Source organism: Dermacentor albipictus, chromosome 3 (genome assembly GCF_038994185.2).
Source record: "Dermacentor albipictus isolate Rhodes 1998 colony chromosome 3, USDA_Dalb.pri_finalv2, whole genome shotgun sequence".
Taxonomy (NCBI): Eukaryota; Metazoa; Arthropoda; class Arachnida; order Ixodida; family Ixodidae; genus Dermacentor; species Dermacentor albipictus.
In genome coordinates this window covers 192,637,695-192,650,511 of record NC_091823.1, presented here as the reverse complement: position 1 = coordinate 192,650,511, position 12,817 = coordinate 192,637,695, and the positions used below count along the sequence as shown (strand labels likewise).

Here is a 12,817-nt window from a genome sequence, read left to right as displayed (position 1 = left end):
TTAATTTCATTTTAATTTATTTGTTGATTGAGACATATAGCTGTCTCAGGTGCGGCAGCAAAATGCAGTATTCTTGCTTGACAAAGGCTGCAGCACCTGCAGCCTTTGTCAACAAGAATCACTCTGCAGCAAACAACAGTACAGTACAGTTGACACTCTGACACTCTGCAGCAAACAATAGCACAACAAGTGTGACAATTTTCACAATATGATAACATATCAAAACAATGAAGGGTTAAAATCTTAATCAGAACATGTTAAAAAGGAAAAAAAACAATAACATTGAGGTACATAAGGAAGTTATAAAATAAAGCAGCGAAGAAAATACGTTTTAACAGATTTCTTGAACCTCAAGCTTGTTTTCGAGGTTTTCAATTGTTCCAGGATTGTGGGATTATTGATTAGTACCGTCATTATCTGAAAGTCTAATGATAGTTTCCTATAGTTCATGTGAGTAAGTGGTATAGAAATTGTGTCATGTCTGAGATTATACGGAGTTTCTTTGGTGGCGAAGGTGTGACCAGCCTGACGGAGACGGAACGCCTTGAGCGATAGTTTATGCGAAAACCGGTGGTCTATATGGAGTATGCCAAGCTTATCAAAAACGGTTTAGTATATTGTCACGTGGTAGTGACGGTGAAGAGAGAACACAGTAGCAGTACTGTGAAAGACAAAACTAGCTTTTATTGGGCGAACCTGTGCCCACAAAACAGGCTACACTTAAAGCCACTGAGTAGCGGCGAACACAGTCGGCGATCGTCGAAAATCTGATCAGCGGTTCAAGCGCGTCGGCTTTTATAGAGCAGTCGTCGAATGTTCCAGATTAATCGTTCGGACCCGTGCGCCTTCCACAAAGTTCTACACCATTCGCGTTACGCGATGAAATCAGATAACACAAGGTTCGGCGACAACAGACAGCCGGGTAGAAGCGTCGATAACTTTCCAGAAACATCGGATACATTCAGGCGCGTCCCTCGCTGTGCGATTACAGTTGTCAAGCGGCGAAACGTGGTCGCCCGATTAAGATAAGTGCACGTGTCAATACCCCCCTCTTAAAAAGCATCGACCCGATGCTACATACAAGCGAAATAAAAACACCCGTAGCAAAGAAAACAACAACAAAAAAATAAAGAATTTCGTCAGCGTCCGTAAAAGGGTTTAAGGCGCCCCACGTGGACCACTTCAGATCGTGCGCGGCGCCGCTGTGAATGCGAAATGCCGTCTGGCACGACCTCATAGTCCAGAGCGCCAATACGTCGGATGACCTTGTAGGGTCCGAAATAGCGTCGGAGTAGTTTCTCACTGAGTCCTCGTCGGCGTATCGGTGTCCAAACCCAAACACGGTCGCCGGGCTGGTACTCAACAAAGCGTCGTCGGAGGTTGTAGTGTCGGCTGTCGGTCCTCTGTTGGTTCTTGATCCGTAGGCGGGCGAGCTGTCGGGCTTCTTCGGCGCGCTGGAGGTAGCTAGCGACGTCAACATTCTCTTCGTCAGTGACGTGGGGCAGCATGGCGTCGAGCGTCGTCGTCGGGTTCCTGCCGTAAACCAGCTTAAACGGCGTGATCTGTGTTGTTTCTTGCACCGCCGTGTTGTAAGCAAATGTCACGTACGGCAGGACGGCATCCCAGGTCTTGTGTTCGACGTCGACGTACATCGCTAGCATGTCGGCGAGGGTCTTATTCAGCCGCTCCGTAAGACCATTCGTCTGCGGGTGGTAGGCCGTGGTCCTCCTGTGCCTTGTCTGACTGTATTTCAGAATGGCTTGGGTGAGCTCCGCTGTAAAGGCCGTTCCTCTGTCGGTGATGAGGACTTCTGGGGCGCCATGTCGAAGCAGGATGTTTTCGACAAAAAATTTCGCCACTTCGGCTGCGCTACCTTTCGGCAGTGCTTTAGTTTCAGCGAAGCGGGTGAGGTAGTCTGTCGCCACGACGATCCACTTATTTCCGGTTGTTGACGTCGGAAAGGGTCCCAGCAAGTCCATCCCGATCTGCTGGAATGGTCGACAAGGAGGCTCGATTGGCTGTAGTAATCCGGCTGGCCTTGTCGGCGGTGTCTTGCGTCGCTGACAGTCTCGGCATGTTCTGACATAATGGGCGACGTCGGGGGTGAGGCGCGGCCAATAATACTTTTGTTGTATCCTCGAGAGTGTCCGGGAAAAACCGAGGTGTCCAGCGGTCGGATCGTCATGTAGGGCGTGCAATACTTCTGGATGAAGTCCTGACGGGACAACAAGAAGGTAGTTGGCGCGGACTGGTGAAAAGTTCTTCTTCACGAGGAGACTGTTTTGAAGCGTGAAGGAAGATAGTCCGCGCTTAAATGCCCTGGGGACAACGTCGGTGTGCCCTTCCAAATATTCCACCAGGCCTTTTAGCTCCGGGTCTGCCCGTTGCTGTTCAGCGAAGTCTTCCGCGCTTATCATGCCAAGGAAGGCATCGTCATCTTCGTCATCTTGCGGCGGCGGGTCAATGGGGGCGCGCGACAGGCAATCGGCATCGGAGTGTTTTCGTCCGGACTTGTAGGTTACAGTGATATCGTATTCTTGTAGTCTGAGGCTCCACCGCGCCAGTCGTCCTGAAGTATCCTTTATACTCGCTAGCCAACACAAAGCGTGATGGTCACTGACGACTTTGAATGGCCTGCCATAAAGATAAGGGCGAAATTTAGCTGTAGCCCAAACGATGGCGAGGCATTCCTTTTCGGTCGTAGAATAGTTGCCTTCCGCTTTTGACAGCGACCGGCTAGCGTAAGATATCACCTGTTCGACTCCGTTTTTCCTCTGGACTAGAACGGCACCGAGGCCTAGGCTACTGGCGTCAGTATGGATTTCTGTATCGGCGTACTCGTCGAAGTGCGCAAGTACCGGCGGCGACTGCATGCGTCGTTTGAGTTCTTCAAATGCGTCGGCCTGCGGCGTTTCCCACTTGAACTCAACATCACATTTAGTTAGACGTGTCAACGGCTCGGCGATGCGTGAAAAGTCCTTGACAAAGCGCCTGTAGTAGGCACACATGCCAAGGAATCTACGCACTGCCTTCTTGTCGGTGGGCTGCGGGAACTTTGCGATGGCAGCTGTTTTGTGCGGGTCGGGGCGTACTCCGGATTTACTGATGACGTGGCCTAGGAACAGAAGCTCGTCGTAAGCGAAGCGGCATTTTTCTGGCTTCAGAGTGAGCCCTGATGACTCGATGGCCTCTAGTACTGTGGCAAGCCGCCTAAGGTGATCGTCGAAATTTCCGGCGAAGACGAAGACGTCATCCAAGTAAACGAGACAGGTCTGCCACTTCAATCCTGCTAATACTGTGTCCATGACGCGCTGGAACGTTGCAGGCGCCGAACATAGCCCGAATGGCATAACCTTGAACTCGTAGAGGCCGTCTGGCGTGATGAAGGCGGTCTTTTCGCGATCCCTTTCGTCGACTTCTATTTGCCAGTAGCCAGACTTGAGGTCCATCGATGAGAAGTATTTAGCATTGCAGAGCCGATCCAATGCGTCGTCTATCCGTGGGAGGGGGTATACGTCTTTCTTCGTGATTTTGTTCAATCGACGATAATCGACGCAGAAACGTAGGGTTCCGTCCTTTTTCTTCACTAAAACAACTGGAGACGCCCACGGGCTTTTCGACGGCTGGATGATGTCGTCGCGCAGCATTTCGTCGACTTGGTGTCTTATAGCTTCGCGTTCTCGCGTCGAAACTCGGTAAGGGCTCTGGCGGAGTGGTCGAGCGCACTCTTCGGTTATTATGCGATGCTTTGCGACTGGGGTTTGTCGAATCCTCGATGACGTCGAAAAGCAGTCTTTGTATCGTCGAAGCAGACTTCTGAGCTGCTGTTGCTTAATCACTGGGAGACTTGGATTAATGTCGTAGTCTGGTTCGGGAACCATGGTCGTCGGGGTAGATGTGGCGGAATCCGAGAGGACAAACGCATTACCGGTTTCCAGAATTTCCTCGATGTACGCGATCGTCGTGCCCTTGTTGATGTGCTTGAACTCCGGGCTGAAGTTTGTCAGCAACACATCAGTTTTCCCTCCATGCAGTCGAGCGATCCCTCTTGCGATGCAAATTTCACGGTCTAGCAGGAGACGTTGGTCGCCTTCGATGACACCTTCTACGTCAGCGGGTATTTCGGTGCCGACCGAAATAACAATGCTGGAGCGGGGCGGGATGCTCACTTGGTCTTCGAGCACACTCAAGGCGTGGTGACTACGAGGGCTCTCTGGCGGTATCGCTTTATCTTCCGACAGCGTTATTGACTTCGACTTCAGGTCGATGACTGCGCCGTGTTGGTTCAGGAAGTCCATACCGAGAATGACGTCTCGAGAACACTGTTGGAGGATAACGAAGGTGGCAGGGTAAGTCCGGTCATGAATGGTAATTCTTGCCGTGCAGACTCCAGACGGCGTGATGAGGTGTCCTCCAGCGGTTCGAATTTGAGGGCCTTCCCACGTAGTCTTAACTTTCTTCAACTGGGCGGCGATGTGTCCACTCATGACGGAGTAATCAGCCCCTGTGTCGACTAAGGCAGTGACTGCGTGGCCGTCGAGAAGCACGTCGAGGTCGGTGGTTCTTTGTCTGGCGTTGCAGTTAGGTCGTGGCGTCGGATCACGGCTGCGTCGTGTTGAACTGAAGTTGGAACGTCGCGTCGTCGAGTCGTCGTTCGTCGGTGTACTCTTGCCTTCCTGACTTCGTCGGGACGGCGGCGTGTCGTTGTTATGTCGTCGAGATCGTTTCGTCGTCGTCTTCGTCGGCGGCGGAGGATCTTCGTCAGTTCGACGAACAGCAACCGCACCTCCATCGGTTGCTGCTTTTAGTTTTCCGGATATGGGCTCGCTGACCGGCCCCGGGCTGGGCCAGTGTATGGTCGGCGCTGCGGCGACAGGTAGCGGCCTGGTGATGGCGAACGGGACGGCCGTCGAGGGCTCCACTGAGTAGCGGCGAGGTAATCGGCGATGTCACGTGAGCGCTCGCCAAGCTGTGGACGCGGCGCGTTGACGGCGAAACCTCGCAGTCCCATCTCGCGGTACGGACATCGTCGGTAGACGTGACCCGCTTCTCCGCAGTGGTAGCAGAGCGGGCGGTGGTCAGGAGCACGCCAGATGTCCGTCTTCCTCGCGTAGGTGCGCTGGGCGACGGGTGGTCACGCTGGCGGCGGCGGCGGCGGACGACGAAACTGTGGCGTGACAGGGCCCTGGCGCGGTCGCGGAGGGGGGCCTTGACGGCGTGCTACGGCGGCGTAGGTCATTGCTTGCGGCTCGGGCTGCGGCGATTCAGGGGCTACTCCAAGTTGTTGTTGGAGTTCCTCACGCACGACATCGGCAATGGAAGCCACCTGAGGCTGTGATGACGGGAACAGCTTTTGTAGCTCCTCCCGCACGACAGCTCGGATAGTCTCGCGCAGGTCGTCGGTGGCCAGTGACTGAAGTCCGGCGTAGTTTGTCGCGTTCGTGCGGCGGTTGAATTGCCGGTTTCGCATCTCGAGTGTCTTCTCGATGCTGGTTGCCTCGCGAAGGAACTCTTCTACGGTCTTCGGAGGGATTCGTACCATTGCGCCGAAAAGTTCTTCCTTCACGCCACGCATGAGAAGGCGGACTTTCTTCTCCTCGGGCATATCCGGGTCGGCGTGGCGGAAGAGACGCTTCATTTCCTCCGTGAAGATGGCAACGTTCTCGTTCGGTAGTTGCACTCGGGCGTCCAGCATGGCTTCGGCCCTTTCCTTGCGCACGACGCTTGTAAAGGTGCGCATGAAGCCGGTACGGAACAGGTCCCATGTTGTCAATGTCGACTCCCTGTTCTCGAACCACGTTCTGGCGGCGTCTTCTAGGGCGAAGTATACGTGCCGCAACTTGTCGTCGGAGTCCCAGTTGTTGAAAGTCGCGATTCGCTCGTACGTCTCCAGCCAGTATTCCGGGTCCTCAGTTGCTGCTCCATGGAAAGTTGGTGGGTCCCGAGGTTGCTGTAGGATAACGGGGGACGCTGGGGCAGCCATTGGAGTTGTTTTGACCACGATCTTCTTTGTCGACTCAGGTAGAAGTCCGTGCTCTGGGGGCAGTCCTTGCAGTCTGCGGCTAGCACGCTGGTCTTCGGCGATGTTAGTTTGGTCCTCGGGCTTCGGGCTTGGATCGCGGCTTTGCGGGGGCGTTCGGTACATGAACGCACTAGCACCTCCACCAGATATCACGTGGTAGTGACGGTGAAGAGAGAACACAGTAGCAGTACTGTGAAAGGCAAAACTAGCTTTTATTGGGCGAACCTGTGCCCACAAAACAGGCTACACTTAAAGCACAACGATAGCGGCGAACACAGTCGGCGATCGTCGAAAATCTGATCAGCGGTTCAAGCGCGTCGGCTTTTATAGAGCAGTCGTCGAATGTTCCAGATTAATCGTTCGGACCCGTGCGCCTTCCACAAAGTTCTACACCATTCGCGTTACGCGATGAAATCAGATAACACAAGGTTCGGCGACAACAGACAGCCGGGTAGAAGCATCGATAACTTTCCAGAAACATCGGATACATTCAGGCGCGTCCCTCGCTGTGCGATTACAGTTGTCAAGCGGCGAAACGTGGTCGCCCGATAAAGATAAGTGCACGTGTCAATATACAAGAACAGGTAGGTTACAAACTGCCCTGACGCCTCTTTTTTGCAGCCTATACAGTGACATAAGGTTAGTTTTGGTAGTGGTTCCCCAAACCATAATCGAATATTGTAGACGAGAGTGTATTAGTGTGATGTAGCTGTTTTATTAAATTAATTGGACTAAGATACTTTAACATGTTAATCATTCCCGTCGCTCTACGAATGTCGGCTCTGACAGTCTCTACATGAATGCACCAATACAGGTTCTCGTTAAACCACACGCCTAAAAATTTAACTCAGTTCGTATTTCCTATAATACGCCCCCCAAACTTTAACTCCTAGTGGCCAATCAGCTGCTTTTCTTTCAGTCTACATATGACATACTTTGTTTTTTCGCAGTTAAGTTGTATTCTATTTGAATTTAGCCAACAGTTGAGGTCCCCCATCCATCTATTGGCAGCGTTAAATGCTTTTTGAATGCTTCTTGAACTAAAGCACGATGACAACGTGGGAAAGGTTCGTTGTGGAAATGAAGAGCTGCTTCAGAGGCTCACTTTCAAAACGAAAAGGCTGAGCGTACGCTTTCGCGTAGAGCACAGTTGCCCGGAGAAACATTCACAACCTACATGGAACAAGTATTGAAACCATGCAGAATTGTGAACACGGGCATGTCGGATGAAGTTAAGGTTGGACGTCTGCTGAAGGGCATCAATGAAGATGTCCACAATTTTCTTATATCAAAAGAACAGGTGCGCACTCCTTGTGATCTATGACGTCACTGGCGTGCTTTTGAGGCACTGAAAACATGTCTTGTATTGCCAATGTTTGGTAGATTTGACAACGTGACCATGGTCGCAAGCGTGGACGTCTCTTCCCACGACATCGCCTTGCTAGTACGTCAACTTGTTAACGAAGAATCGGCAAACTTTCAAGGACAAAGTGGAGGAAAAGACTCCGGACGGGATTAACCCGATGCACGCTTGACGTACACTGTCCTGAACAGCCGGTGCTTTTCCAACTGCCAACTAACAGCGAAATTCGGCATTTGCATGATGAACGCGTCCGCATCGACAAGGCGGAGTTCCGGCATGATTTGCATACCTTTGAACGCCATTAGACCAGCCCGAGGTCTAGTTTTGTGACTATCATGTGTACCGTTAGCCACCTATTTGCTTTAGCTCCGGTATCCGTGGACATATCGCCAAGCATTGCCGCCGACGGCAGCAGGAAGTTTCGGGCATACCCGATTATCAATCTGGACGCCAAGTCAGCGCGGCCTGGCAGACCGCTGCGCCATTTCGACTACAGCCACGTGAACGTCGATCCAGGCGTGGGTCTCCAGCTTCTGACCGCAGCCTTACTCTTCATCCAACCGGCTATCGCCTCTCGCCATCACCTCGCCGTCGCTCACTCTCACCACCATTCCAGCAGGGAAACTAGTTGGCGCGACTGATGGAGGTGAGGTCTAGGGACAGTCAAGTAGTCCTCCGCTTGTCCCAATACAAAAAACAAAGTGTGTGTTTGTGTTGATGGTTTAAATACTGATGCCTTAGTCGATATCGGTGCCACAGTTTCTGTAATGAGTGTTTTGTTTAAGAATTGTCTCGGACACAAAGTGGTGTTCACGTGGGACCAAGATACTATTTTTCGTGGAGTTGGGGGCAAACCGCTGCGGGCCGTTGGAGCTTGTTCTGCTATAGTGAGTGTGGGTGGACAAAATTTTCCAACTGAATTTGTCATTTTGGAGCACACCACTCACACCATCATCCTTGGGATTGACTTTCTTGGTGAATGTGGTACAACGGTACCACCATTCCAGCAGGGAAACTAGTTGGCGCGACCGATGGAGGTGAGGTCTAGGGACAGTCAAGTAGTCCTCCGCTTGTCCCAATACACAAAAACAAAGTGTGTGTTTGTGCTGATGGTTTAAATACTGATGCCTTAGTCGATACCGGTGCCACAGTTTCTGTAATGGGTGTTTTGTTTAAGAATTGTCTTGGACACAAAGTGGTGTTCGCGTGGGACCAAGATACTATTTTTCGTGGAGTGGGGGGCAAACCGCTGCGGGCCGTTGGAGCTTGTTCTGCTATAGTGAGTGTGGGTGGACAAAATTTTCCAACTGAATTTGTCATTTTGGAGCACACCACTCACACCATCATCCTTGGGACTGACTTTCTTGGTGAATGTGGTACAATGTTAGATTGTGGGGGTGGTGAAATATCTCTTCGAAGTTATGTGATAACACCTACACAAGCAGTATCTGGCGTGGTCAAGCAGAGTGTACTTTCTGGGTCTCACGATGTCCTTTTACCGGCTCAGACTGCGGCATTTGTTCCAGTGACTTCCACGCATTGCCCTCGCCATCGCTATCCTGGTTTAATTGAGTCGCACTCCCATAAAATGTTGAAGAAAAATATCCTGGTTCCTCGATCCGCTATAGAATGTCTAGATGGTCGTGCTCACCGGTGGACAGTGAACGCGTCTTTAAAGCAACTTTTACTGCCGACGGGACTCAAGCTGGCTGCCTTTGACTCAGAAGCGATCACCAATATTGACGCCGTTGACGCTTCTACCGACGCGGGGCTAGCTAATGGTGACTACTCTATGGAATGCTACCACATGACGAACAAGTCGCTGTCATCATTAGAGCGGAAAGAATTGCAAAAGGTGCTCGTCCGCTATGCGCCAATATTCGATTTCGCACAAGATGAGCGTCCGATTTCGCTTCCTGACTCGCGAACGCAGCACCGCATAAACACGGGGCGACGCCTATTCGCCAGAAGGCGTACTGCGTCTCTCCCACAGCACGAAAAGTAATCCCTGAGCAAGTCCAAGAAATGCTGCGGAAACATGTTGTCCAGGTGTCTTCCAGTCCCTGGGCAGCTCCAGTGATATTAGTCAAGGAAAAGGACAATTCTTGGAGATTCTGTGTTGATTACGGAAGACCTAATGCAGCGACAAAGAAGGACGTATACCCTCTCCTACGCATCGACGATGCTATTGATTGCCTCCATGCAGCCTCCTACTTCTTCTCCGTTGGCTTACGATCTGGATACTGGCAAATACCGATGCACTCGACAGTTTGGCAGCAGTGCGTGTGGGTTCTGCAACACTCACCAGACATTTTTCTGTACAGGTGCACTCTTGCTCGGCGCGATCCATCGGCTTTTGCGTGGCTGAAACTGCGCAAGGAAGGCAGTTACCTGACGAGGACAGGCGCCGTTTTCGTCGGCTATCTCTGCACTGCTATCCCCCAGGATCAGCTAGTGTACGTCGACGTCCCCGCGCCTGCGCTGTGACCCACCAAGCTACTGGACGCTGCCTATATATACTGACTGCCCTGCGTATTTCCTCCAGTTTGGCAGCAGTGCGTGTGGGTTCTGCAACACTCACCAGACATTTTTCTGTACAGGTAAGATCGTATTACCTTTTCAAGTCCTGCCATTGTTGCTGCATGCACTGCTGCCAAACAGGAGTAACATTGTTTCCCTTGAATATTTTGTCATGGCAAGCGGGAGGGATCTGGGTAAAGCATTCGAGGATTTCAAACGTGAAATCCGTGCTGAACTTCGCTCCTTCAAACAAAGTGTGGAACATTGCAGTGAAAGCTGTGACAGTGTCAATGCGCTCACCTCGGAAATGAAGGCTTTACGTGAAGAACTTGTCGCAATGCGAAACAGCAACGAAAGACTCGCTGCTGAAAATAAACAACTACAGACAAAAATTGAAGAATTGGAGCAATACTCACGGGCGAACAACCTTGAAATTAAAGGTGTGCCTGATGAGGGAGAGCCTTTTGATACTGTCCAAAAGATTTGTGTAGCCGTGGGTGAGCCGTTGGCACGTGATGAGGTTGACATTTGCCACAGAGTTGGAACAAATAAGACTGGCGTAAAGAACATTGTGGTACGTTTTGTGCGGCGGGACAAGCGAAATGCTGTGCTGGCCAAGGCGAAGAGGGCACGCCTGTCTACGACAGTACTTGGCTTTAGGACAACTGGCCCTATATATGTCAACGAGCACCTAACAAGGCAGGGCAAGCAGTTACTAGGAGCCGCAAATGCAAAAAAACGAGAAGTAGGATGGAAATTCGTTTGGACGCATGGCGGAAAAATCTTCGCAAGGAAATCAGAATCATCAGACATATTAAAGATTGCCTGCCGAGAAGATCTGGATAAAATGCAACGTTAAGGTTGGCGTTGATATAACATTTCTTTTTTGGGTATAACCTAACAGTCATGGCTACCATGGCAGAATGTAGATACTACGACATTGAAAACTTCAACACTGACGTGTCGTCTACTTACTTCAGTGCATTCCATTTAAACGCTCGTAGCATTAAAAATAAAATGAACAGCTTACGCATGTTTTTCGATAGCCTATCAATAAAATTTGATGCCATATTGTTCACAGAATCCTGGCTTTCTGCAAACGATAACCCACCAAATATACCAGGATATAATCACCACGGAATCACGCGGTCCACTAACCGTGGAGGAGGTATATCTCTGTACATCAAAAATTTTATTGCTTGTGATGTTGTTGATGAGCTAACTTGTATTGCAGCCAATGTAGAGTGTCTAGTAGTAAGACTTACGAATATTGTTATTGCAGCAGTTTATAGGCCACCATTAGGACTTAAGTCCGAATTCTTTGAGTTCATGGAAACTTTGCTGCCTACTCTACACTCAATGCGCACATCCTTTTTAGTAATGGGCGATGTGAACATCAATATGCTCAGTGGTGACGCATCTAGTGAACATTTTCAAAACATCCTTCGTACTTTTGCCTGCGCAAATCTGATTACGTTGCCCACGCGTATTACTGGAACTAGCGCCACACTTCTTGATATCAGTATCGCCAGCCTTCCTTGCGACCAGTACTTAACAGGTGTTTTTTCCCTTGATATCAGTGATCATCTCCCGATTTTCACGTTTATACCAGTAGCTCCCAAAAAGCACAAAAATAACAACCCAAGTTATCGCGACATTAACTCTGTTTCGCTCAACAATTTTTATTCTGATGTTGGAATGATAGTATGGGACAATGTTTACACCGAAAGTGATCCCGATCAGGCCTACCGTATCTTTTTCAAGAAAATCATAGCCTGCTATGAAAAACATTTCCCTTTGATACATAACACAAAACGAAGCAAAAGAATACGCAAGGCTTGGATTACAAACTGCTTGCATAAAAGAATAAAAGCCAAAAACAAAATGTACCATAGATTCGTTCAATCACGTGATGCTGCCTTGCTCGCAGAATTCAAATCATATCGTAATAAATTAAACGCTGATTTAAAAAAGGCTAAGATCTGCTTCTATCAGTCCCTGTTTGCTAAAATATACAACAGTCCAAGAAAATTATGGCAGGAAATCCATAATTTGTCTAATAACTCTAAGGTTCAGTGCTCAATTAATATTGCAGCTTTTGCTCAAGGCAAGACGGATGAAGACGCCCTAACAGAAATGAACGAATTTTTTTCCAACGTTGGCGACTACGTGCCTCCGAATAGCCATAGTGATTGTACTAAAACGCCACAGTTTGCACGTACAATACTGGCTAATTCAATTATTCTTTCACCGGTTACTGCACAAGAAGTCACAAATTTCATTTCCAGAATTAAAAACAACGTTGCCGCCGGGTTGGATGGCCTGAGTGCTGTCCCTATTAAGCATGTGGCGTCTGTTATAGCCTTACCGCTGACATTCATAATTAATGAAATGTTAGAGACTGGTATATTTCCCTCTGACCTTAAACTGGCACGTATAACCCCTGTTCACAAAGGTGGAGCCGTCAGTGATATAGCAAACTACCGACCAATATCTGTTCTGCCCATCTTGTCCAAAGTTTTTGAGAATGTCATTCATACACGGCTCGAAAACTTTCTCACTAAATACCGCGTTGTGAATGATTCACAATACGGCTTCCAGAAAGGGAAATCTACCGAAATGGCGCTACTACTAATAAAGAATGAAATTCTTAGCAACATAGAAAACAGACTTTTTACTGTGGGAATGTTCATTGATTTAAAAAAAGCATTTGATTGAGTAAACCATAATATTCTGCTATCCAAACTGCATGACTACGGCATACGTGGCGTCGCCCATGATCTCATAAAGAACTATCTTTACAATAGAAAGCAGTGTGTGAAAGTCGATGGCTTGTCATCACCGACTACTGTGGTTAAACATGGAGTGCCTCAGGGGTCGATTCTAGGGCCCTTATTGTTTATACTTTATAT

At 49.5% G+C, this 12,817-nt stretch overlaps 1 protein-coding gene across 4 annotated transcripts in view; it reads right to left on the bottom strand.

The window, feature by feature from the left end:
* Positions 1–10,614, bottom strand: part of LOC135908716 (rifampicin phosphotransferase-like) — a 56,961-nt gene extending 46,347 nt beyond the window's left edge. For 2 of the 4 annotated variants that reach the window (XM_070536409.1, XM_070536408.1), the window contains exons 1-2: positions 10,322–10,614; positions 9,691–9,755 (exon numbers count right to left, since the gene is read on the bottom strand). In XM_070536409.1, coding sequence (XP_070392510.1) covers positions 9,691–9,755; positions 10,322–10,475 — 219 coding nt within the window. In that variant the 5' untranslated portion in view covers positions 10,476–10,614. Of the gene's footprint in view, positions 1–9,690; positions 9,952–10,321 lie in introns of those variants that run through there. The other 2 variants (XR_011512990.1, XM_065440576.2) reach the window with 2 other exon arrangements.
* Positions 10,615–12,817: the final 2,203 nt, after the last annotated feature.